Source organism: Macaca mulatta, chromosome 5, assembly GCF_049350105.2.
Source record: "Macaca mulatta isolate MMU2019108-1 chromosome 5, T2T-MMU8v2.0, whole genome shotgun sequence".
NCBI classification, from domain to species: domain Eukaryota; kingdom Metazoa; phylum Chordata; class Mammalia; order Primates; family Cercopithecidae; genus Macaca; species Macaca mulatta.
Genome location: NC_133410.1, coordinates 177,196,404 through 177,218,772, shown reverse-complemented (window position 1 = coordinate 177,218,772; position 22,369 = coordinate 177,196,404). Strand labels below are relative to the sequence as shown.

The window sequence follows — 22,369 nt, the reverse complement described above, 5'->3', positions numbered from 1 at the left end:
GTAATATAGTGAGATCTTGAACCCTAACTAGTAGAGGTCGAAGGACGGGATAATGTTCAACTTTGTAAGTTCCATTGCCAAAGCCACACATTGGAGTTGAAGCTGCAGTCCAACATAAACAGGACAGGAAGGGAGTAGCACAGAAGCTCTTGGCCCTTCATTACAAGTCTGGCATCTGATGGGGTGTTAACATGTCAAGTACACACACCTTGAAATAGCAGTTTGATTGCACTGTGGCCAACTGACATTGCAAGTATGTACTAGAGGGTGAAAATGTCCTCCTAGTCCTTCCGAATGTCTCATTTTTCATAATGTTTTAAATTAAGATGCTAATCAAATGAGAACACAGAAGAAATGAAGAAGGAGTTGAAAGGGTTCCCAAATTAAGTAACTTGGACAAACTTTTCTAATGTAATTCTGTCCCATGAGATTCTTATTTAATTCTTCATACTCATTCGGTTTACAAGATAAATGATGTCAGTTGGAAAAGTACTGTAATGTGGGAAAACTCTGGAGTTGATGGGGTTTGAAAATAGAAGTCCTATGGTATATCTAGGTGAAAGGCAAATCAGCTGGGCATGGTGGCTCACACCTGTTATCCCAGCACACTGGGAGGCTGAGGTGGGTGCATCTCCTGAGGTCAGGAGTCCGAGATCAGCTTGGACAATATGGTGAAACCCCGTCTCTACTAAAAACACAAAAATTAGCCGGGCATGGTGGCAGGTGCCTGTAATCCCAGCTACTCGGGAGGCTGAGGCAGGAGAATGACTGGAACCCAGGAGGCAGAGGTTGCAATTAGCTAAGATTGCATCATTGCTCCATTGTTCTCCAGCCTAGGTGACAGAGCAAAACTCCGTCTCCAAAAAAAAAAAAAAAAAAAAAAAGAACGTTAGGCAGATCAAATGGGGGTTGCTCTAAAGGTGGGAGATCCTTCTTTTCCTCTTTTTTGTTCTGCTTTTGCTTCATTCAAAAAATATTGATGAGCATCTACTATTTGTTCTAGGGTCCTAGTGAAAGAGCAATGCAGTAAGACAGTCAGGGTTCCCATTCTCAGAAAGCTACATTACAATATTGGAGGCAAGGAGCAATTAAAAAAAATGAAAAGCAAGTAACTATCAGAAATAATTATGTGCTTTGCGGTAATTAATGAGGATGAGTTATTGGAACATGGCTGGGTAGCTACTTTATACCGGGTGGTCAGGGAAATGGTGACATTAAGCTGAGATTTGAAAGACAAGTAACAGCCAGCCATTAGAAGCGGAACATTCTGGGGAGTGGAACATTCCAGGCAAGGGAACAACTTGTACTTCAATTTGTGTCTAGGATTGCGGAGGAAACCCATCAGGAATTTCCAAATATAGAAAACCTCACTAATAAAGAGAATGATAAAGGCTGCTAGTTCCTCCTCTTCTATCTCTCAAACACATCATCTCATGAAATGATATTTTCCTGATTTTCTGCAGTGCTTATTATTGCTTATTAAGTTGTCCTTCTCTTTGTTAGCCTAGAACTGGACTGAGGTGACACTAACAATTCCTAACAGCTTAACGTGAATGAGTTTATAGGATATATCTTTCTCTGGAGACAGGATTTGCAGAACAATAGGGTATCTAAGGGTGGGAGTGAGAAAAAGGAAGAAGAGAAAAGCAAAGGTTGTAAAATGCAGTAATTTTGAAAAGGTTGATTCAGCATGAAATCGCTTTACTCTTTTAAGATAGAAAATCATAATACTGTTTCTTCTTTAGAGACTGGGGTAAGAGCAAGTAGTAAGAATCAGAGCAAGGGGAGCTGTTGCTTTAGCGTGTAAACACTTAACAATCATTTCATTATTATTCTCCCAGGCAAAAGGACACAGACTTTTACGGCAATGCACATATTTTTGGCACTAGAGTAACAAATAAGCATCATTTTATCTGCTGATCTGTCCTGGGATAAGGACTTGCCCAGCGCATCATCCTTCAGTAACCTCCCTTTGGAGTTCTCATTTTGCTGTCTACAGGCTTAGAGTCCCACTTTCTCCCACAAGACAAAGGAAGAAGATAAAAAAGGAAGTAACAAAAGGGTTTTGAAAGTAGCATATTGTTATTTATATATTATTTGGTCTGCTATAGGAGGTGAGCTCAGTGGACAAACATGACCATGCCTTTCTATATGCTTGGCAAATGGACTACTACATTTTGCCATTCACAGGTTTCCCTTCAGAGTTTACTTCTAGGGATTCCGTGCATGTCCATCTTTTGGTAGGTATAAAGAGAAGCAGAGATTTTTCACAGTGAACCCTACCTTAATTTTGAATCTTCAGGCATCATTTGTAATGAGAGGTCAGCGAGGAACCAACGAATAGTGTATAAGTTAGGTTTACGCTCATTCCCTTTTTTCCTCCTGTTAAGATTATGACTTAAGCATTGTGTTGCTTCTTTCATGCTGTGATCAAAGATTATGAGTGTCAACCACTGAGTTGCAGAGATAGCGCCATTAATTTTTTCTTGTGCAGCGATTAAGCACACTTCACAGTCCCACAGAAGGTGGTAAGGCGTTGCACAAATCCAGCGTGCGGGACATCTGGGACTCACCAAATGGCCTACATGTAATTATCTTCCACTTATACTTGAGGCAGAGTGTTAGAAACAAAGGCAGATGTAGGAGCTGAGGTGGATGCCTCCACGATACTAAGCCAGGAACCTCCACTTCATGAGAGGTACCACAGACTGGGCCAGGAACCTCCACTTTATGAGTGGTACCACGGACTCGGCTGGAGGTCTGGGATGGCTGTGAGTCTGTTGGTGAGGACTTCTATTGGACAGTACAGGGTGGGGGCTGGGCCTAGTTACAGAAAAGAGCTCATGACCTTTCTAGGTTTTCGTTTCATTCTTGAATTTGTTTTTCTTTTCCCACAATCAGTATTGGAGCTATTCAAGAGAGAAAAAAAAATTCAGAGTTTTTTTTTTCCCCCCTGAAAATGATCTTTTTTTCCTCCAGACATCTGACACATCAGACACCATTTTCAGATTCATTGCGAGAGTAAATATTCTAGTTCCTATTACTTGTACCCTCCAAATTGTTTCCTATTAGTTTGTTTACAAATGATGAAGATGCACAAAGTGCCATAACGCCGCCACATATAAGCCTTTCCTTTTGTGAAAGAAACTCAAATCATAGACAGATGAAAATAAGATTTGAGCAAACCATAGTTTTTCACTGCTGACCATATGAGGCAAATAAAATATCACCTTTTCCCACAATGAATGAAAAGAAAAAAATGAATGTGTAAGAATTTCACTTGGCAGTTACCTATAGTCATTCATCATCAATAACTCAGATGCTGTTCTAAATTATTTGTAGATGTCATTCAACAGCATTTCTCTATCAATAATACAACTTTGAGAACACTGAACAAACCTTTTTTAGAAAAGGCTCTGATAGACTGGATTAAGAAAATGTGGCACATATACACCATGGAATACTATGCAGCCATAAAAAAAAAATGACATGGATGCAGCTGGAAACCATCATTCTCAGCAAACTATTGCAAGAACAGAAAACCAAACACCGCATGTTCTCACTCATAGGTGGGAACTGGACAATGAGATCACTTGGACACGGGAAGGGGAACATCACACACCGGGGTCTATTGTCGCGGGGGGGAGGGATGGCATTGGGGGTTATACCTCATGTAAATGACGAGTTGATGGGTGCAGCACAACAACACAAGTATACATATGTAACAAACCTGCGCGTTGTGCACTTGTACCCTAGAACTTAAAGTATAATAAAAAAAAAAGAAGAAAAGGCTCTGATAATACACCATGCCACACCTTTCAGAGGGGTAGGCTGGAAGAAGGGAAGCAGAGAGTGTAAACTTTAATAGCTTTTGTGTTGTTTGAATTGTCACATCAAGCATCCATTGATTTTGTAATAAAACAAAATCCAATAACATATTCTACATCATTAGAAAACTTAAAAATATATATTTAAAAAGCATCATCACATATTATTTTCTACCTAGTTAAATGGCAGGTAAATCTGCAACACAGAAAAACAAAAATCAAGTGATGCCCGAAGAATATGTTTAAACACATGAAGATTTGAAGAAAAAAAAAACAGTGGGAAAACCTAGTACAAGCAAGTGTTGTTTCTAAGCTGTAGGGCTTTGTGTTTAGGTGTTCTACTTTTTCCCTTAAATTTCCTCATGAAGGGAGAATAACCCATTTATTTGGGCCTCACACATTTAAGTCCATTTTTTCTGCATCTTATTTTGTATTGAAAAATCTCACTCATAAGCAAATCCTGATGTTCTTTAAACTTGTGCTTAAGTTGTCACCCTCTTAATGAACACGAAGTTGTTTTGTCTGCATTCTGTAGATACTACCCCCTTGCCATATCCATTAACGTGGCTGCAAAGCAGAACTAAAAGCTCCAGAGTTGTTCAAACTCCTGAGATAAGAAGGGCTGTAGATGCCTCTTAACAGCTCCTCATGTTTGCTCCTCCTGTGATTTACACGCAATTTATGATACCCATTAGAGTAGATAGACTTTACTTAATCAAGACCACAGTCAAGTCCTAGTCATTCAACACATTTGCCCTTTCTCTCCCTGGAGAGCAGGTCCCTTGTTTCATTAAAAGCACTGCAAATACATATTCAAAATGCAAAGATGAAAGAAGTCAGCAGTGGCAATTAATTTTATGGGTTGCTGCTACAAGAGCATAAATCTCTTTTAAGGCCACCATTTTTTAGCTCATTATACCTGTTCAGCCTCTGAATGGAGACGGCGCATAGGTATTCAATGTTCACCAACACCTTTCACGCTATTGTGTACAAGCTTAGTGAGTAGCCCTACTGTCTTAAAAGAGAGCCGGAACACAATGCAACATTAAGTAGAGGGTAGCAATAGACAGATTTTTGAATCTGCAACACAAGATTGTCCAGAAGTCTAGTTTTCTAAAATTGTTTGACCATTTGTTAACTTAAGGTATTCTTTTGGCTGCTTTTGTTATTTGATTAGTCTAATGTTGTTCATGAAATCACTCAGTAAACAATAAAGTGATGTACAAAGGTAAGGTGTTAATAATTCAAATATCTTTTAAATTCTAACATTTCTAACAAATGAACTGATCACAGAGAGAAAAGAGGAGGCTGTTCAATGCTAGGGAAATACAGAGTAACTCCTAAAGAAGCCCTTCCTGCCCCAAATCAAAAACATCAGATATGGGTAAATAGAAGGGGCTTTCCTAAGTTCTGGCAAATACATTCTCATGGGAATGTGACCTCATCGAGTACATACACTTTCACTATGACTCTTACATTTCCACTGACCTCTGGCAGGGCAGTAATTCAGGGTCTGTTGTGCTATGATAGAACCGTTTGAGCTAATTTATTTCTGCCTCTCTGACATTGTAATGGCTCCATTCATTACAACTCTCTGCTGTGCGTTGCCAATGGAAACAGCTCATGCAAGTTTTATCATCCTAAGAAAATAATGGACATCAACTGTGAAGATGGTATTCATGGAAACACGCAGTTCCATGGAATTCCAAGCCAAGTAGCCTGTGTTGTGAAAGGCGCTCTTCTTGCCCACAAGCCTGCTTACCTCCGGTTTCATTGCCCTGCCAGGATCTGCACCCTGAATTTCCAGCCTCAGCTTTTAGTCTTTCCCTGCTTGTCTATATCAGATCTCCTTACTGATACTTAATATTTAAAGTAACAAATGTAAAGTACTTACACCCACTTTTGGAAATGCTTTTAATAAAGGGCTCAAAGTGGATCCCCCTTTTCCATGGCCTCCGGGGAGTGGCTACGTCCTTAGCTGTATGCTGGAAGCCCACACCGGGCACAGATATTTTTCATAGCTGTAACCAAGTCACAGCTTTCAGCAAAGGGCAGATTTCACTAAGCTTTTCATTTCCCTTCTTTATTTTTAGGTATCTTTTCTATTGTTGAAGGATACCACTTGGCAGCAAAGGTCACATGAGTCAAGGACAACTTGCCACATAGTTGAGTCCAGGCAAAAGTTTTTTCTCACCAGAAAGGAAATGTAACAGGGGTATGGAAATTATTATAAAACCATGCAGAAATACTCACAGTTTTGGTTTGGCAAGCAGAGGTGGTGGCTCCTTAGTGGGTGAAAGCAGGACAGCTGGTGTTGGAAGAGATTTATTACTGTTAGCTTTGCCGTTAATCAGTCCATTTACTCCATGGCTGGGATGGACTCCGTTCGTTTCCCTCTCAGCAGAATTGAATTGCATTTGAAGGGCTGCCCTGCTCAGGCCTAACTCAGGGTGGTTCACCTGCTGCATCTCAGATGGTTTCTTTGAAGCCAATTCCAAGGAACTTGTCTCCAAGATTGGAGGGGGAGGTGGAAAGTGCTGGAAGTGATCATTGTTGGATTCTCCCATTGACTCATAACTACAGTTTTCGGTGTTGGCTGAGGAAGGGGAAAGAGGAAAAACATAAGAAGATGCTACTAGTTCAACAAGTGATTTCACACTGTCAGAGTCTTCTGAGAATCATGTGTTGTGTGAAGTTGTTAAAGAAGAGGTGATTGTGCTGCTCTCATCTGATGCAGAAGCACTGCCAGCTGGAGGGCCTGGTTCTTTCAAGCTTGTTTTGAATGAGTGCTACCGTTTCATTTCCTGACTGAGCTCACGTGTGGGGAACCCAGCTACCGAATCCTAAAAATTTCAAACAAGAGCTAAAGATAGAACTTGGCAAAAAAAAAAAAAAATAAATAAATAAATAAAAAATGACAACACAAACAGTAGCAACTAATAATGCTTTGTCCTCTCACGTTTTGGTCCATGGGCCTGACTGAAAATCCTAGCTGTCATTACTCAAATTGGCTCAAGCTGAAAAGGTTTTATGTGGCTATTCATCTAAAGCTAGGGAAGTAAAGCTCAGAGTCCAAGTAAAATTTCATCATCTCATAAAAATATTTTTTTTTCCATATTAGATGATTGCTCCAACTATAACTCAGTACAAAAGAGATTTTTATTTGTTGCCCTCAATAGGCTGAAAGCATCTTGAGATCACGTCTTTTTTAGATTCTGCACCTTGCCCAGAGCCCAGCAGAGCTCCTGGCGTGCACTCAAAAATGCTTATTGAGGTAAACAAAAAGTTCAAAAATAAAATATTTGTTGATTATGTTTGACTTATAGCAGATATACCGCAGAAACAAATAGAAAATATTACACACAAATTTTTGCCACTCAGACTCATAGAGCCCAGGGTTTTGGCCATATTGTTTAAGCACTGCACTCCTGCTGTGGCCATTTGATGGGACAGTGTTGAAGCCAACTCGAAATCAAAACGCTGGGGTCCTCCTTGCTCTGTAACTCCGATCCTGACACTTAGGTTTCTTTCAGCACTTACAGTGGTCTTTCCTAGAAACCATTTCCCATTTAAGATGATTCTCCCATTTCTGTTCGTAATTAAGATGAAAAAGCATTTACAATTGCCACTCTAAGGTCCCTAAATAAGTTTTGGTTGTGTCTCTACTGCCACCTAGCACCAAGTTCTTGCTCTTCTGAAGGAATCCAAGTACAATTCAGTTGTTATCTCCAAGTGTGTATCATTCAACGAATGACCCATTTATTGATTCCCTACTATGCACATTATGTGCCAGGCTTGGTCAAAAACATATTTTAAAGATATCTTTAAGATGAATGGCAGAGATGAGGCAATTAAAGTAAGCTAACACTCATTAGTAACTGTAGAAAACAGTCAAATAAAAATAAAAGAAAAAGAAAAAAAACTTTTTCACATTCCCTTCCCTAGTGGTAAGTTTTTGAGTTTAGAAAATATTCACGTATTTTTGAAAACTGGCTTCAATAATACGTTGCTTTCTTTTTCATATTAGTTATATACTATCCTTGATATACACTATCAATGAAATTTGAGTTCGAAGGCCTTTACAGCTTCTCTGTGTTTATCTTGTATTACATTTTATACAAGAAGGCTTATCTTGTATTACCTTTTCCAAAGTTTCAGTAGTGGATTGGACAATGGCTTATTTGTACAAGTATCTCCAGATCTCATGTGTTGGCACTGCTGAGAAAGTGACTGCACCTCTGATGTAGAGGTGGCTTTCCAATGTGAATATGATTCTAGATTAGCAGGAGGATGTTAGGAAACCAGCTCCATCGTTTCCAAGACCAAGACTGCACGATGTTAAAGAAAGCTCCATGTGTGTTCAGTTGCTACACGATCATTATCTTTTTGTTTATCATCTCTACCTCACTCCCTCTCCTCCCCTCCCCTAAAGCCTTTGTTCCACCGTGAAACTTAGATTGTTAGGGTGACTCCTGGAGTGGCCAGCATTCCTGAAGGCTGAGCTGAGCTCTCTTCCTGGGACAGTCCCTTTCTTTTTTCTTTCTTTTTTTTTTTTTAGACAGAGTCTTACTCTGTCACCCAGGCTGGAGTGCAGTGGGACGATCTCGGCTCACTGCCACCGCCACCTTCTGGGTTCAAGTGGTTCTCTGGCCTCAGCCTCCAGAGTAGCTGGGATTACAGGCACACACCACCATACCTGGCTAATTTTTGTATTTTTAGTAGAGACAGGGTTTCACCACGTTAGCCAGGCTGGTCTCGAACTCTTCACCTCAAATGATCCGCCTGCCTTGGCCTCCCAAAGTGCTGGGATTAGAGGCATGAGCCACCACACCTGGCTGGGACAGTCCCTTTCTGCTGTGACCAACCACACTGGTGCTGGGGAACAGAACCTAGTCGTCGTTTTTACTCCTCACATACCTGAGGTGACAACCAGCTGGGCAGTGCTGGTTGCTGATCCATAATCATTTCTTGCTGAACATGTAAAGATCCCTGCATCTTCAGGGAAAGTCTCAGCGATAACCAGGGTGCAAATCTCCTCTGGAAGTGAAGAGAACAGAATCATTCATCAGAGTTTAACCATGAAGTCACTTTTTAAGAAGTGAGACCCTCTGCCTTTCCTCAACAAACAAATTAGGTAATGATTATTACGGATTCACTTTACAAAAGTGTTTGTGATAGAATCTCTCTACATTTAATTTAGCAATTCTGCCTAGCAGAAAAAGCTTTGGAGGTAGACCCACTCTGTGATGTTGGACAAGAGCAGTCTTGGCGTCCTAGTCTATAAAATGGGGATAATATATACCTAATGGGTTACCTGTGAAGATAAAATGAGATGTCTGCAAGTGTGTAACTCTGTACTTTGCATGTAGGAGTTAAGTTCATTGCATGTCAGAGTTCTTTCTGTACATATAGCTACCTCTTATATCTGTCTGCTCAGCTGCAAACTAATTAGTGGGGAAAATAAAGCTCTTCTGAAATGCTGACCATGGGGGAAAAAAGAACATGACCTGTATATGTTTGACCTGTAGACAACTATTCTGGAACATACTATTAAATGGCATGGCAGTGTTGCAGGGCATGAAAAACCCAGACTCAAAACAGCTGCCTGGGCTTGAATGAGGGCCCTGCCGCATCTTGCCTTTGTGACTTTGGTCGGTCTCCCTGAACTTCAATGTTCTTCTCTATAAAATGGAGACAATAATAGAAGCTACCTCACAAAGTTTGTATTAGTCATACACGACACACAAAATTAACTATCACAGGGTTATTGTGAGGGGGATGATGATGATGATGACGACAATAACAACAAGAACTGACAGCTATATAACCCTTACCATACACTAGGTATTGTTACCAGCACTTAACACAGATTAAATCTAATCATCATGTCAATCTTATGAGTTATGTAAGTTTATTATTAGCCCACTTTATAGGTAGAAAATCGAAGCACAATAAGGTTAATTCACTTGCCCAAGTCACACAGCTAATAAATACTAACATAGGGATTCAAACCGAGTTGGGCTCCAGACTCCAAACCCTAACCACCACCTACTTTTGTGATATGACATATTGTGCTTTAAGATATTGCCTGGCATATAGCAAATGCTTCATAGCCAGTGTTAGCTGTTACCATTAAAAGGAAGCTATATCTAGAGTATTAATTAGTTTTACTCGTTGAATAATTGCTTATATTGTACCAGTAAAATAAAGACAATTATATGGGCGAATGTTAAGAAAAGTGATCGATTTTGGATTCCCACAAAGTTATTCCCTCGGTTAGTCACATATTTTTGGGGTAGCATGAGGCCGTGTATTGTAGATTTTTTTAGTAATAATGGCTGCAATTACTCCTTCCTTTGTAGACGTGCCTCTTTGTAATGTGCCTCTGCAACTCCTTCCATCAAGTGGCAGAGTCTATTTCCCCATCCCTTGAACCTGGGCTGGCCCTGTGAGTTGCTTTAGCCTAGAATGTGGTGAAAGTGATGTTGTTGGCCAATTCTGAGCCTTGAGAGGCCTGGCCTGCTTCTGCTCCATCTCTTGGAACCCTGATGGACCCTTAGGTGAACAAGGCTGTGGTAGCTTGTAGGAGGAAGAGACCATATGGAGCAGACATAAGCCCTTCCAAGAGAGACCATCCTAGACTAACTGACTCATTCCTAGTCATCCTGGCAGCTGACCACGGCCGCACTGAGAGAGCCCAGCTGCAGTCAGCCCAGCCTGGCACAGACCACAAAAACTGCCTAGCTGAGGCCAAGCCAAATAGTTCACCCACAGAATTATGGTTGCTGCTTTAAGCAACTAAATTTTGGGATGCTCTGTGTTGCAGCAGCTAACTCATAGAATTTGATAAGTTAAATCTCGTTCACTAACATTCTTCTAAGAGCAAACGTTTCAGATCAAACGTTTCAGACCAAATGTTTCAGACCAAATTAGCAAATCTGTTTCAAAACATTTTATGTTTTAAACCCTGAAATAAAAAAAGTACTAACTGTAGGTAAAAGTGCTATGTTTAAAAAAAAAATTGTCTATTGGAGAGAGCTTTAAATATTTTAATATTTTACCTAGAAATCAAAATAAGTGCAAAAGAAAATAAACAATAAAGTATAAAGTGTAAATGTTTCTCTTGATAATTGAATTCCCTTTATATACCTAATATCCCTTAATAATCTCACTCTTCAAAGGCAAATGCAGTTCGTTGTATTTGATTCTAGAAAAAAATTCATGTTATCTATCATTTCAAAATTTGTCCAGGTATTATCAAACTATATAGTTTTTAATGTTATGTTATTGGGTCAAACATGCATTTTTTTTGTATTACCAGGTAATATGGCCTATAGGCATCATTGAGTTTCACTCCATTTCTTACTCCATTCTTAGGTTTTATCAACCCCCTGGCCGCACCCACCAAAGCCTTTACTTATCCCCATTTCTGATGATGCTGATGGTAGTCTGGTTAACAGACTGCTTGAGATTTTACTTATCCCCATTTCTGATGATGCTGATGGTAGTCTGGTTAACAGACTGCTTGAGATTTTGTTAAAAGCTAAAATGCAAGGATTCTTCTGTGTCAAAATGTTTTGTTGCTTAGGAAAGATCTGAGGACTACGGTGACTATAAGCTTTTGAGAGGTTAGCATTGTAGCGTAGCTCAAGGTCAACTCATTTCTAAGATATATTAATACAGGTTTAAAATTGCGAGAATTGTAAAAACACACACCTTATTCTTTCAGCATATTATTCAATTTGATGTTTAAATGGGGTATGAAAAACTTAGTTTATTCTTCATGTTCTATTATTAATTTTATGTTCTACATTGAACCTAAATAATTTCATTGAGGTAAAAGTAAAGGGCAATGACAGTAGGAGAAATATTGCAAAATTCCACTTAAGAGGTATCTAAACTTGTCATACTCTTAGAAGCAGAAAGTTGAATGCTGGTTGCCAAGCATTGGAGGCAAGGAGGAATGGCAGTTGCTGTTCAGTGGGCATAGAATTTCAGTCATGCAAGATGAAAACGTTCTAGACATCTGCTGCACAACATTAAGCATATAGTTAACAATACTGTAGTGTATACTTAAAAATTTAAGAAGGTAGATTTCATGTTATATGCTTCTTTAACCATAATAAAAAAAGTAAAGGGCAATGAAATCTATATTAAGTATTCATCCATTTAAATGCTAATTTAAGGTCGGGAGCGTGGCTCATGCTTGTAATCCCAGCACTTTGGGAGGCCGAGGCAGGCGAATCACTTGAGGTCAGGAGTTCAAGACTAACCTGGGCAACATGGTGAAACCCCATTTCTACTAAAAATATATATATAAAAAATTAGCCAGGCTTGGTGGCAGGTACCTGTAATCCCAGCTACTTGAGAGGCTGAGGCAGGAGAATTGCTTGAACCCAGGAGGCAGAGGTTGCAGTGAGCCAAGATCGGGCCACTGCACTCCAGCCTGGGCAACAAGAACGAAACTCTGTCTCAAAAGGAAAAAAAAACCAAAAACCAAAAAAGTGAATTTAAGTAAAACACTGTGATAGGTATCATAAATGCAAAGACATTAAAATCAGGAAGAAGTTGCTCAAACATTCTACATCTTTCTTGAAGAACAATAAGAACAAATGGTTCGTAATTGCAGCAAGAGGGAAGAAGGTACGTTACATGAATGGAAAGACTTGTTAAGGAAAGGTAGTGAGATGTCAAGAAAATTTTTTGAGATAAAGTCTGGAATCTTCATCCATGAACAGCTCCTAGAAGCTTTTACAGTCATCTATCTACTTGTTAAGCATTTTTAAGAGTACACTGTCTTAATATTTTATAGCTACAGATATAATTAATGGTTCCTGCTCTTGAGTTGTCTGTAATCTTATTAAGGGGTTGAGACACATCTTTTACATGAATTGGACTTGAATTAGAAAATCATCAGGTCTATTCTAACTCCAAAAGTTTACACCCTTAATGCCCACATGACAATGGGATAGTTTTTTAAGTCCTCCTTCTCTCTTTCCTTCAACATTGTGCAGTCTTAAAAAGGCAGTTAAGTCAGCTGCAAGCAAAAATGTTTGCCAGAAACTATTTGGCAAAATTGTTTTGAAATATAAGGTGGAAGTAGGAAATATAATATAGAATTAAAATTTTTAGGCGATTAAAAATTAAAAGTTTATTTCAGACTTCTGAAGAAATTAAAATTCTAGTTCATTATGCAGTGTTTTAAGAAATTGACCACATATTTGATCTACTGTAATGATCCTATAATCACAAAGACAGGATCTTTTTGGTCTTTTTCTCCTATTTGTCTTGATAGCTTTGCAACCCCTCCTACGGAGTCTGTAAAAACAAAATCGAATGTAGTTTCCTGAATTGTCTTCTTTTTCTTTATTCTTAAGATTTCTCTCTACCATTTAAAAAATTTTATTTTTTTGAATAGGTAATACAAATACAATGTACAAATTTTTAAAGGTACAAACAGGTATATGGTTCTCTATCTTTTAAATAATTAAAAATTTTCATGAAGCTTCAATTTTAAAACAGAGACAATATATTTCAGCTTGTATCTATACACTAAAACTTGTTACAAAGAGACAACAGAAATACCCAGTTATATAAAGGGATAGATTATTTCAAGTTATATATATATTTTTCATATCTATATATGAAAAACATATAGATATGAAATATCTCAAAAGTTATAATTAAAAATAATACGTTAAAAATATATACACATAACCTGAACTAATCTATCCCTTACATAACTGGATATTTCTGTTGTCCAGTTATAGCATAAATGCATAGGCATCATTATATGCATAGGCATCAATATATGAAAAACACCACAAAGTACAGCAATCTCAAGAGAGCTCAATGGCCTGTATTTCAATTACAAGAGACTTCGAGTTTTTTTTTTTTTTGAGAGGAGTTTCACTCTTGTTAAACAGGCAGGAGTGCAATGGCGCAATCTCGACTCGTTGCAACCTCCGCCTCCCAGGTTCAAGCAATTCTCCTGCCTTAGCCTTCTGAGTAGCTGGGATTACAGGCAGGTGCCACCACACCCAGCTAATATTGTGTTTTTAGTAGAGACGGGGTTTCTCCATTTTGGTCATATGGTCTCAAACTCCCGACCTCAGGTGATCCCCCTGCCTCAGAGTCCCAAAGTGCTAGGATTACAGGCGTGAGCCAATGGCGCCTGGCCTGAGACTTTGAGTTCTTAATAACGTCGCTGTTTTGTTTCAAATAAAACAATTTTTTCCCCTTTTTTCCTGAAATGATGGTACCACTCAAGACTTCCTATGCTAGAAGTAGTGGAAAACACTGGGTAATTTTCACAAACACCTGGAATACTTTTTTGGGCACTGTCATGTGGATGCCGGGTTATAATGCAGCAGGTAGTATTATATACGGCAACATTGGATCTCATCTGACTCATGGTGATGGCCGCTGACTTTGATAGCTCATTTCATGTCTCACCACTGAGTAACACAAGTTATGTTTTTAAATTTTATGATCAAATTAGACCTTTAAAGGACAACGTGTTGTGCCCAGTATGATTGTGGACTTATACGGATAACACGTTACAGAATTTTTCTAGCGTTCCCAGTGTTGACCCAGGTGGAAAACAAAGCCAGTTGGGTTCAATATTACCGGAATATTTACTTTTGCTTTCTGTAGTGTTGATCAGAGCAAAATGAAAAATTAATCTATTGAAATCCTGAATCCAGGTTATATACTGTGTTTTATAATTTCAATACTGTATCTCTATAAATAATAAGCACATTAAGACCACATCCCATAAAATAGGCAGCTGTGGTGTCATAGGGAGGGAAGGTGTAAACTCAGGCAGGCTCACCTCTGCTCACCGTAGCATCTCCATCAGGCAAATGTCCCCTCTCACAAGATGCATTGTGGGAACTGGGAAAACACCGTAACTCAATGGTATAAAGTTATGAGGTATGATCCAGCAATCCCACTTCTGGCTATATTGCCAAAGAATTAAAATCTGCATGTTGAAGAAATATCTACATTCCCATGTTTGTTGAAGCATCATTTACAATAGCCAAGGTATGAAAACAATGGAAGTATTTATCAGTGGATGAATGGATTAAAAAATGTGGCATATATGTACAATGCGATACTATTCAGCCTTAAAAAATCAGGAAATTGGCCAGGCGTGGTGGCTCAAGCCTGTAATCCCAGCACTTTGGGAGGCTGAGATGGGCGGAACCTGAGGTCAGGAGATCGAGACCATCCTGGCTAACACGGTGAAACCCCGTCTCTACTAAAAAATATAAAAAACTAGCTGGGTGTGGTGGCGGGTGCCTGTAGTCCCAGCTACTCGGGAGGCTGAGGCAGGAGAATGGCATAAACTCGGGAGGCGGAGCTTGCAGTGAGCTGAGATCCGGCCACTGCACTCCAGCCCCGGCTACAGAGTGAGACTCCGTCTCAAAAAAAAAAAAAAAAATCAGGAAATTCTGTCATTTGAGACAACATAGATTAAGCTAGAGGACATTATGCTAAGTGAAATAAGCCAGGCACAGAGAGACAAATACTGCATGACTTTACTTACGTGTGGAATCTAAAAGAAATGTAAAGTAGAAAGATGGTTAATCAGAGAGGGGTGTGTGGTGGACAGGAGAAGGGGAGACATTGGTCAAAGGGTACAAAATTTCAATTAGTCAGGAGGAATAGGTTCATGATGACTATAGTTCATAATAATGTAATGTATATCTTTTTTCTTTTTTTCTTTTTTTGAGACATAGAGTCTCGCTCTGTCACCCAGGTTGTAGCACTACACTGGCGTGATCTTGGCTCACTGCAACCTCCACCTCCCGGTTTCAAGCAATTCTCCTGCCCCAGCCTCCCGAGTAGCTGGGATTATAGGTGAGTGCCACCACACCCAGGTAATTTTTTGTATCTTTAGTAGAGATGGGGTTTCACCATGTTGGCCAGGTTGGTCTCGAACTCCTGACCTCGTGATCTGCCCGCTACGGCCTCCCAAAGTGCTGGGATTACAGGCATGAGCCACCACACCCAGCCAACAATAATGTACTGTATATCTTAAGATAGCTAACAGAGAGTATTTTAAAGAGAAATGGTAAGTGTTTGAGGTAATGGATATGTTAATTAGCTTAATCATTCTACAAGTATACATATGTCAAAAGCTTGCATTTTATCCCATAAATACTTAGAATTATTTTCCCATAACATATAATAATGTATCTTCTATGTATTTATGTATTATGATATTTACCAATTCAAAATGTGACAAAAATAAATATAAAAACATGTCAAAACTATGAAGCAGAATGTATATTTAAACTATTTTGATATTTTTAAATCAGTGATTTTTGTTTAAAACAATGAAGAAAAACTAAAGGATAGAAAAATGAATTGGCAACTCTGAAATAGGCAGGACTCTGCATTACTCTAATTTTATTTCTATCTTACATGTGGCCTTTGGTATACACTCAAGGATGTAGCTATAACATTATTAACATTTGTATTAGATATGCCTTAATTCCTCAATAAGATTGAGTTATTCTGGTTGGGATGGGGAGACACGGCTATTTATAAGATCGGGTGGAGATTCTTGTTAACTTTTTGAATCTTGAGTCTTTCATGGTGGTATTTTCCAAACTTGTTTGATGGGAAGAATCACCTGGAGCACTCACTGATTAAATATATTGATTACACAGAACCCTCCTCTCCCCTAGAGATTCTAATTTAGTGGATCTGGGTTGAGGCCAAGGGTTCTTTTTTTTTTTTAATGCCCTTTCCAGATTATTTTTATCTTCAGAAAAGTATAGAGAACTGTGTCCTAAAAAGATAGGTTTCAAACATTTTTGATTGAAATCCACAGAGAGATACATTTTATGTCTAACCCAGTCACATGTATAGGATAGGTACATATACATACATACACACACACACACAATGGACATAAAAGTTTCACAAAAGAATATTTAAAGTTATTACACAAGGTGCATGCTACTAGTTTTATTCTACTTTTATAACATGGCGGTTGCCATCCACCTTCATGGGCCGTGAGCAGCAGTTTAAAAATACTGCCCCACAGGACAGTTCCTGGCTCAATAATTATCAACGAGTCCTGAGTGATTGACATATTAAGAAAAGGGTTTCCAGATAAATGTTTGAGAGATGCGGATACATGCAGAGCATATAGCGATTATTTGATTAAAAAGTTCACTGAATAGAAGGAACACAATAAGATAACAGAGACAGCATGAAGTAATCCTGTGTTTTTCGACTGTACTATACACAGTTCTTGGCTTTCCATTTGAAGAGGAAGATAGAAAGTGTGGAAATAATTCAAGCTGGAGCTTCACGTCAGATGAATCATTTGGAAAGTGAGATGTCTCTGGAAAGGTACAAGGGATTGGGAATTTTTAAATTGAATGCATATGGTTACAGAATGAGTTAAAAGTGTGGTTAGCCATAGAAGGGGAAATACAAGATCAGTGCTGTAAGAGATTGATTAGGTGAAATCCCTCATTTCTTCAGGCTCAATATCAATGAATCCTGGGTGTTCAAAGGGATTCTCTCAGGGTCCTGGCTAATTAATGCTAGAGCCAAAATGCTGAAGGTCGGCATCCAGTCTCCCACATGCATGTTCTTTTTTTCTTTCTTTTTGAGATGGAGTTTCACTCGTCGCCCAGGCTGGAGTGCAATGGTGCTATCTCGGCTCACTGCAACCTCCGCCTCCCAGGTTCAAGTGATTCTCCTGCCTCAGCCTCCCAAGTAGCTGGAATTACAGGTGCACACCACCATGCCCAGCTAATATATATATATATATTTTTTTGTATTTTTAGTAGAGACAGGGTTTCACCGTGTTGGTTAGGCTGATCACGAACTCCGGACCTCAGGTGATCTACCCACCTCAGCCTCCCAAAGTGCTGGGATTACAGGCGTGAGCCACCACACCTGGCTGATGCTCTTTTTTGTCTAGAGCACAAAGCCTCTCTAGTTGTTCTGCATTTTTCCTAGTTCAGAACACAAGAAATCTTACGTAAAGTGAGGTAATGAAAGATTTAAGTCAGGCAATGGAGTTTCCCGATGCTGAAAAAACTATAATTAATCTCATTATCCAAATGATTCACGAGAATTATTCATCTGCGCAAGGGGAGGGCTATATGTCCTCTAAGGTATAAGACACCTTGGAATAGGACATAAGCTGAGTTGAGAGTACATTATAATGTGGACATGCTTAATAGCCCCTTCTTACGAGGTTTGGAGCAGTGGGCTTCAGGCAGTGCTCAGTCACTTTCCTTCTCCCTTCGCAGATGCTGCTGAGAGTGGTGAAGGTTTCTCAGCGTTCAGAACACCTGGGCACTTCCTGCCTGGACAACCAGGCCTTACGTCCCTGGACTAACCTCCCAGGGCTTAGCATTCTCTGGAAAGCACTTCTCTCAACCTTGAATCATCTACACCTGGAAAGACAGAGGTGCTGGGAACACTGAGAAAAATGTCCTTGCCAGTTCAATGCCTGAGGATGCTTCAACTATAAACATAGACATAATTCTGTGCCTTGAAACCTACATTTAAAAACGCGATACAATTTTATTCAGTAGGGATAATATAAAGTGGTTTTAGAGCAATGATCTTGATGACTTGTAAAGAATTCCTTCTGATGCTTCTGTGACTTTGTGGTTCTTTTAGTCATGCCATTTTCAGAAAACCCGAGGATAAATATACAGCTGCCCCTTCTAAATCAGAGGGCTCTCTTAATAAGAATGAAAATTTATTATCCTCCCATCCTTCCATGACTTTGAGGATAAAATAAAAAATTTTAACGTGGTCTCTGAAGCCCTGCATAATTAGGTCCCTGCATACTTAGGCTCCTTCTGTGCCTCGCACATCATCACCTTCTGAGCACTGGGCACATGGGCTCCGGGGCAGCTCCTTGTGAAGCCACACTCTGATAAGTTTCTAAGCCCTGACTCCTCCCAGAGTACTTAGCACTCTCCTACGCAGTCTTATGTTTCCCCACAAACATTACTTTCTCAGAGAATCCTTTTTTTAAATTAGACTTCATCAGTTTTGCCACCTAAAAGCAATTTTAGGATGGTAAACTTTTTTTGGAGACATCACAACTGTAATTAAATAATATCTATCACAAATAATATCATCACAACTGTAATTAAATAATATCTATCTATCCGTTGATTGACTCATAAAGGTAGGGTCTTGCTCTGTTGCCCAGGCCTCTAGTGGGAGATTTTAGCAGATAGTAGAAGACAATCACAAAATCAAATAAAGCTGGTGCATTTTTGTTTTATTTTATTTTTAAAATCTTTCTTAGAAACTGGGGTTTCACTGTTGCCCAGGCTGGAGTGAAGTGGCATAATCATAGTTCACTGCAGCCTTGAACTCCTGTGCACAAGCAATCCTCCTGCCTCAGCCTCCTGAGTAGTTGGGACTATGTGCCACCTCAACCTGTTAAATAATTTATTGTGTAATTAGTTTGTTAGTTTCTGGTTCCCTGAAATATAACCTCTGAGTGCAGAAACAACTTTTGTTCATGGCCATATTCTTAGCATCTCACACATGGTAGGCTTCCTATAATTATTTTTAAATAAATGCATGCATGAAATTTAGATGAAGGAAAAAAACACTTCCTTTGTAAAAAGACTATTTTCTAAAAGAATTCTCAGTAAGACCAATTTTCCTACAGGCTTCCTTTGTGTGTTTCGAAGTTGATTGAGTGGAATTCATTGAGTATGATTTTGTAGGAATACTTCCATGCATAAATAAGGTATGTGCCTGTATAAAGTTCACGACACATGGAACATTTAGAAAAATTACAGACTTAAAGAACAAAAATAGAAAAATAAAAAACACTGGGATGTTCTCTTAGTGATCGTCATGCATTGAAATGTCACAGCAATTTTTACTAGATAATTCTTTTAACTAGATAAAATTTTAATACAGCGTCCCAAAGGGTGCTCGCTTTTCTTCCCAAGGAAAATTTCATCCGACAGTGACAAGAGGCTCACATTTTATTGAGAGAAAGCAGCATCATAGCTTGTATGGTTCTGACATTATAAAAATGAAGAAAGTCATGAGGAAATGAGATGAGCCAGGTTATAATACTGGATTTTCATCTGGTAGCATCTTACTTGAACAAAGACGTATAAGACATCTGTAAAATAAATTTTAGTAAGGAATGGAAATCAGAAAATGACTGCTTATGTCACATAAAGGGAGTTAGAGACTTACTTATCTGTACTAAAGAAACTGTCTCCAGTATAAGTGGAAAATTTTATAGTTATTAGTAACCTTAATTATGATGCATTTTAATCTAATTTTCCCATGTTTGGATTTCCTAAGGTTTTGATTTGAGGGCATTTAATAAATCACTAAATCAGGAAATGTTTTTACTGGTGACAAATTCTGTTCTTTACAGTTACCTAAAAATTACAAAGTCACAGCAATACCTCCCAGAAGGCAACCCTGAATTGTATTCAAGTTCCTGGACCTACTTAACACTTGGTTAAATACAAATAAATACCATTTTGTTTGTGGAAACTCATAAAATGATGAGGCAGCAAGGATAAGATTACTGGGTCCCCTGGGTAATAAGGGGACATTTTCATAAATGGCTTCCTTTGCAACTATGTTTAATTTTGTCCCAAGTAACTAAAAAAGAAATCCAGCTTTTACCTTTCAAACCACATGGTTTGGCTAACACAGTTGGTAAGAAAGAACTCTGAGCTAAAATCAACAAGATGAAATCCGGTGTGGGTAAATGCAATGCTTGTATCAATATTTGTATAGGAGGCTGGGCACCGTAGCTCACACCTGTAATCCTAGCACTTTGGGAGGCTGAGGTGGGTGGATCACCTGAGGTCAGGAGTTCAAGACTAGACTGGCCAACATGGCAGAACCCCATCTCTACTAAAAATACAAAGATTAGCCGGGCGTGGTGGCAGATACCTGTAATTCCAGCTACTCGGGAGGCTGAAGCAGGAGAATCGCTTGAACCTGGAAGACAGAAGTTGCACTGAGCCAAGATCGTGCCACTGCACTGCAGCCTGGGCAACAGAGCAAGACTCTCTCAGAAAAAAAAAAATTGCAAAGGATTTTTAAAAAATGTCAATTGTAGTTAATATCATATATAAAGAAGGATATTTAAAATGTACCATTTAAGGAATAACAGTGAAATGAACCCCTGTGTATCTATGCTCAAGTCTATGAAATAAGACATTTCCAGTGCTTTAGAAATACCTCATAGGCTCTCCCCAATTTTATTTTCCTTCTCCTTTGAGATAATTCCTTTGATTTTCTTTATGTGTTTACCATATCCTTAAAAAATGCATTCTTTAGTTTAAAAAAATTGAGTAGTGAGCACAAATCTTGGTTGACTAAAGAAAAGGTAACCTTGTCACTGTTAGGAAAAAGATCCCAAGAACCATCTTGGACTATCAGCTAGATTCAGTGTCCTTGAAAGTTTCCGAAAGCCCCATGGGGCAGTCAGTGGGTAAGGTCTTGAGTGAGTCCGGGAAATACAAGGCTCACTCAGTGGGGCAGTCTGGTGGAGTCTCATGTGGGCATTCAGCAGGAATACAGTTATTGCTGGAGATGGCATCTCCGTATTTTGTTTCTTTTTTTAAATTAAAAAAATTGTGGTTACATAGAAAATATGTATATTTATTGGGTACATGACATGTTTTGATACGGGCATGCAGTATGAAATAATCACATCATGGAGAATGGCTATCTTTCGCCTCAAATATTTATCCTTTTAGTTATTCAGTCCAATTATGCTCCAATTAAACAATCCAATTACATTCGTTTAGTTATTTTTAAATGTACAATTAATTTCTTATTGACTACAGTCACCCTGTTGTGCTATCAAATACTAGGTCTTATTCTTTCTAACTATATGTTTGTACCCATTAACCATCTGCACCCCCCACCCCCACCGCCCCTCAATACCCTTCCCAGCCTCTGGTAACCATCCTTCTACTGTTTTGAGTTTTAGATCACACAAATAAGTGAGAACATGGGATGTTTGTCTTTCTGTGTCTGGCTTATTTCACTTAAAATAATGAGCTCCAGTTCCATCCATGTTGTTGCAAATGACAGGATCTCATTCCTTCTTATGACTGAATAGTACTCCATTGAGTATAGGTACCACATTTCCTTTAGCCATGCATCTGTTGATGGATACTTAGTTTGCTTCCAGATCTTAACTATTGTGAATAGTGCTGCAACAAACATGAGAGTGCAGTTATCTATTCGATATACTGACTTCCTTTCTTGTGGGTATATATCCAGCAATGAGATTGCTGGTATTTTCTGCTTTTTACCCATTTACGCCTAGTGTTCCACTATTGAAACGCTAAGCATTTGGGAGTTATTTGTATCTTACTGCTCAAGGTCATCACCAAGGTCTGATTGTAAAAATTAAAAAAATTGCAACCTCAGGCATAGATGGTTAATTAAACTCAACATGGCCAACTTCTAGATGTCAGGCCCGAGTCAAAGCAGAACGCTTCTGTGGCAGTAAAATGGGTGTTCCCAGCTGATCCAGGTGA

The 22,369-nt window shown here is 39.0% G+C and overlaps 1 protein-coding gene across 14 annotated transcripts in view; it reads right to left on the bottom strand.

Annotated features, from left to right (window-relative positions):
- PALLD (palladin, cytoskeletal associated protein) overlaps positions 1-22,369 on the bottom strand; it is a 434,582-nt gene that overhangs the window by 209,970 nt on the left and 202,243 nt on the right. For all 14 annotated transcript variants that reach the window (XM_015139485.3, XM_015139484.3, XM_028848875.2 and 11 more), the window contains 2 exons: positions 8,745-8,864; positions 6,081-6,423 (listed from right to left, as the gene is read on the bottom strand). In XM_015139485.3, the coding sequence (XP_014994971.3) occupies positions 6,081-6,423; positions 8,745-8,864 (463 nt within the window). The remainder of the gene's footprint in view (positions 1-6,080; positions 6,424-8,744; positions 8,865-22,369) is intronic.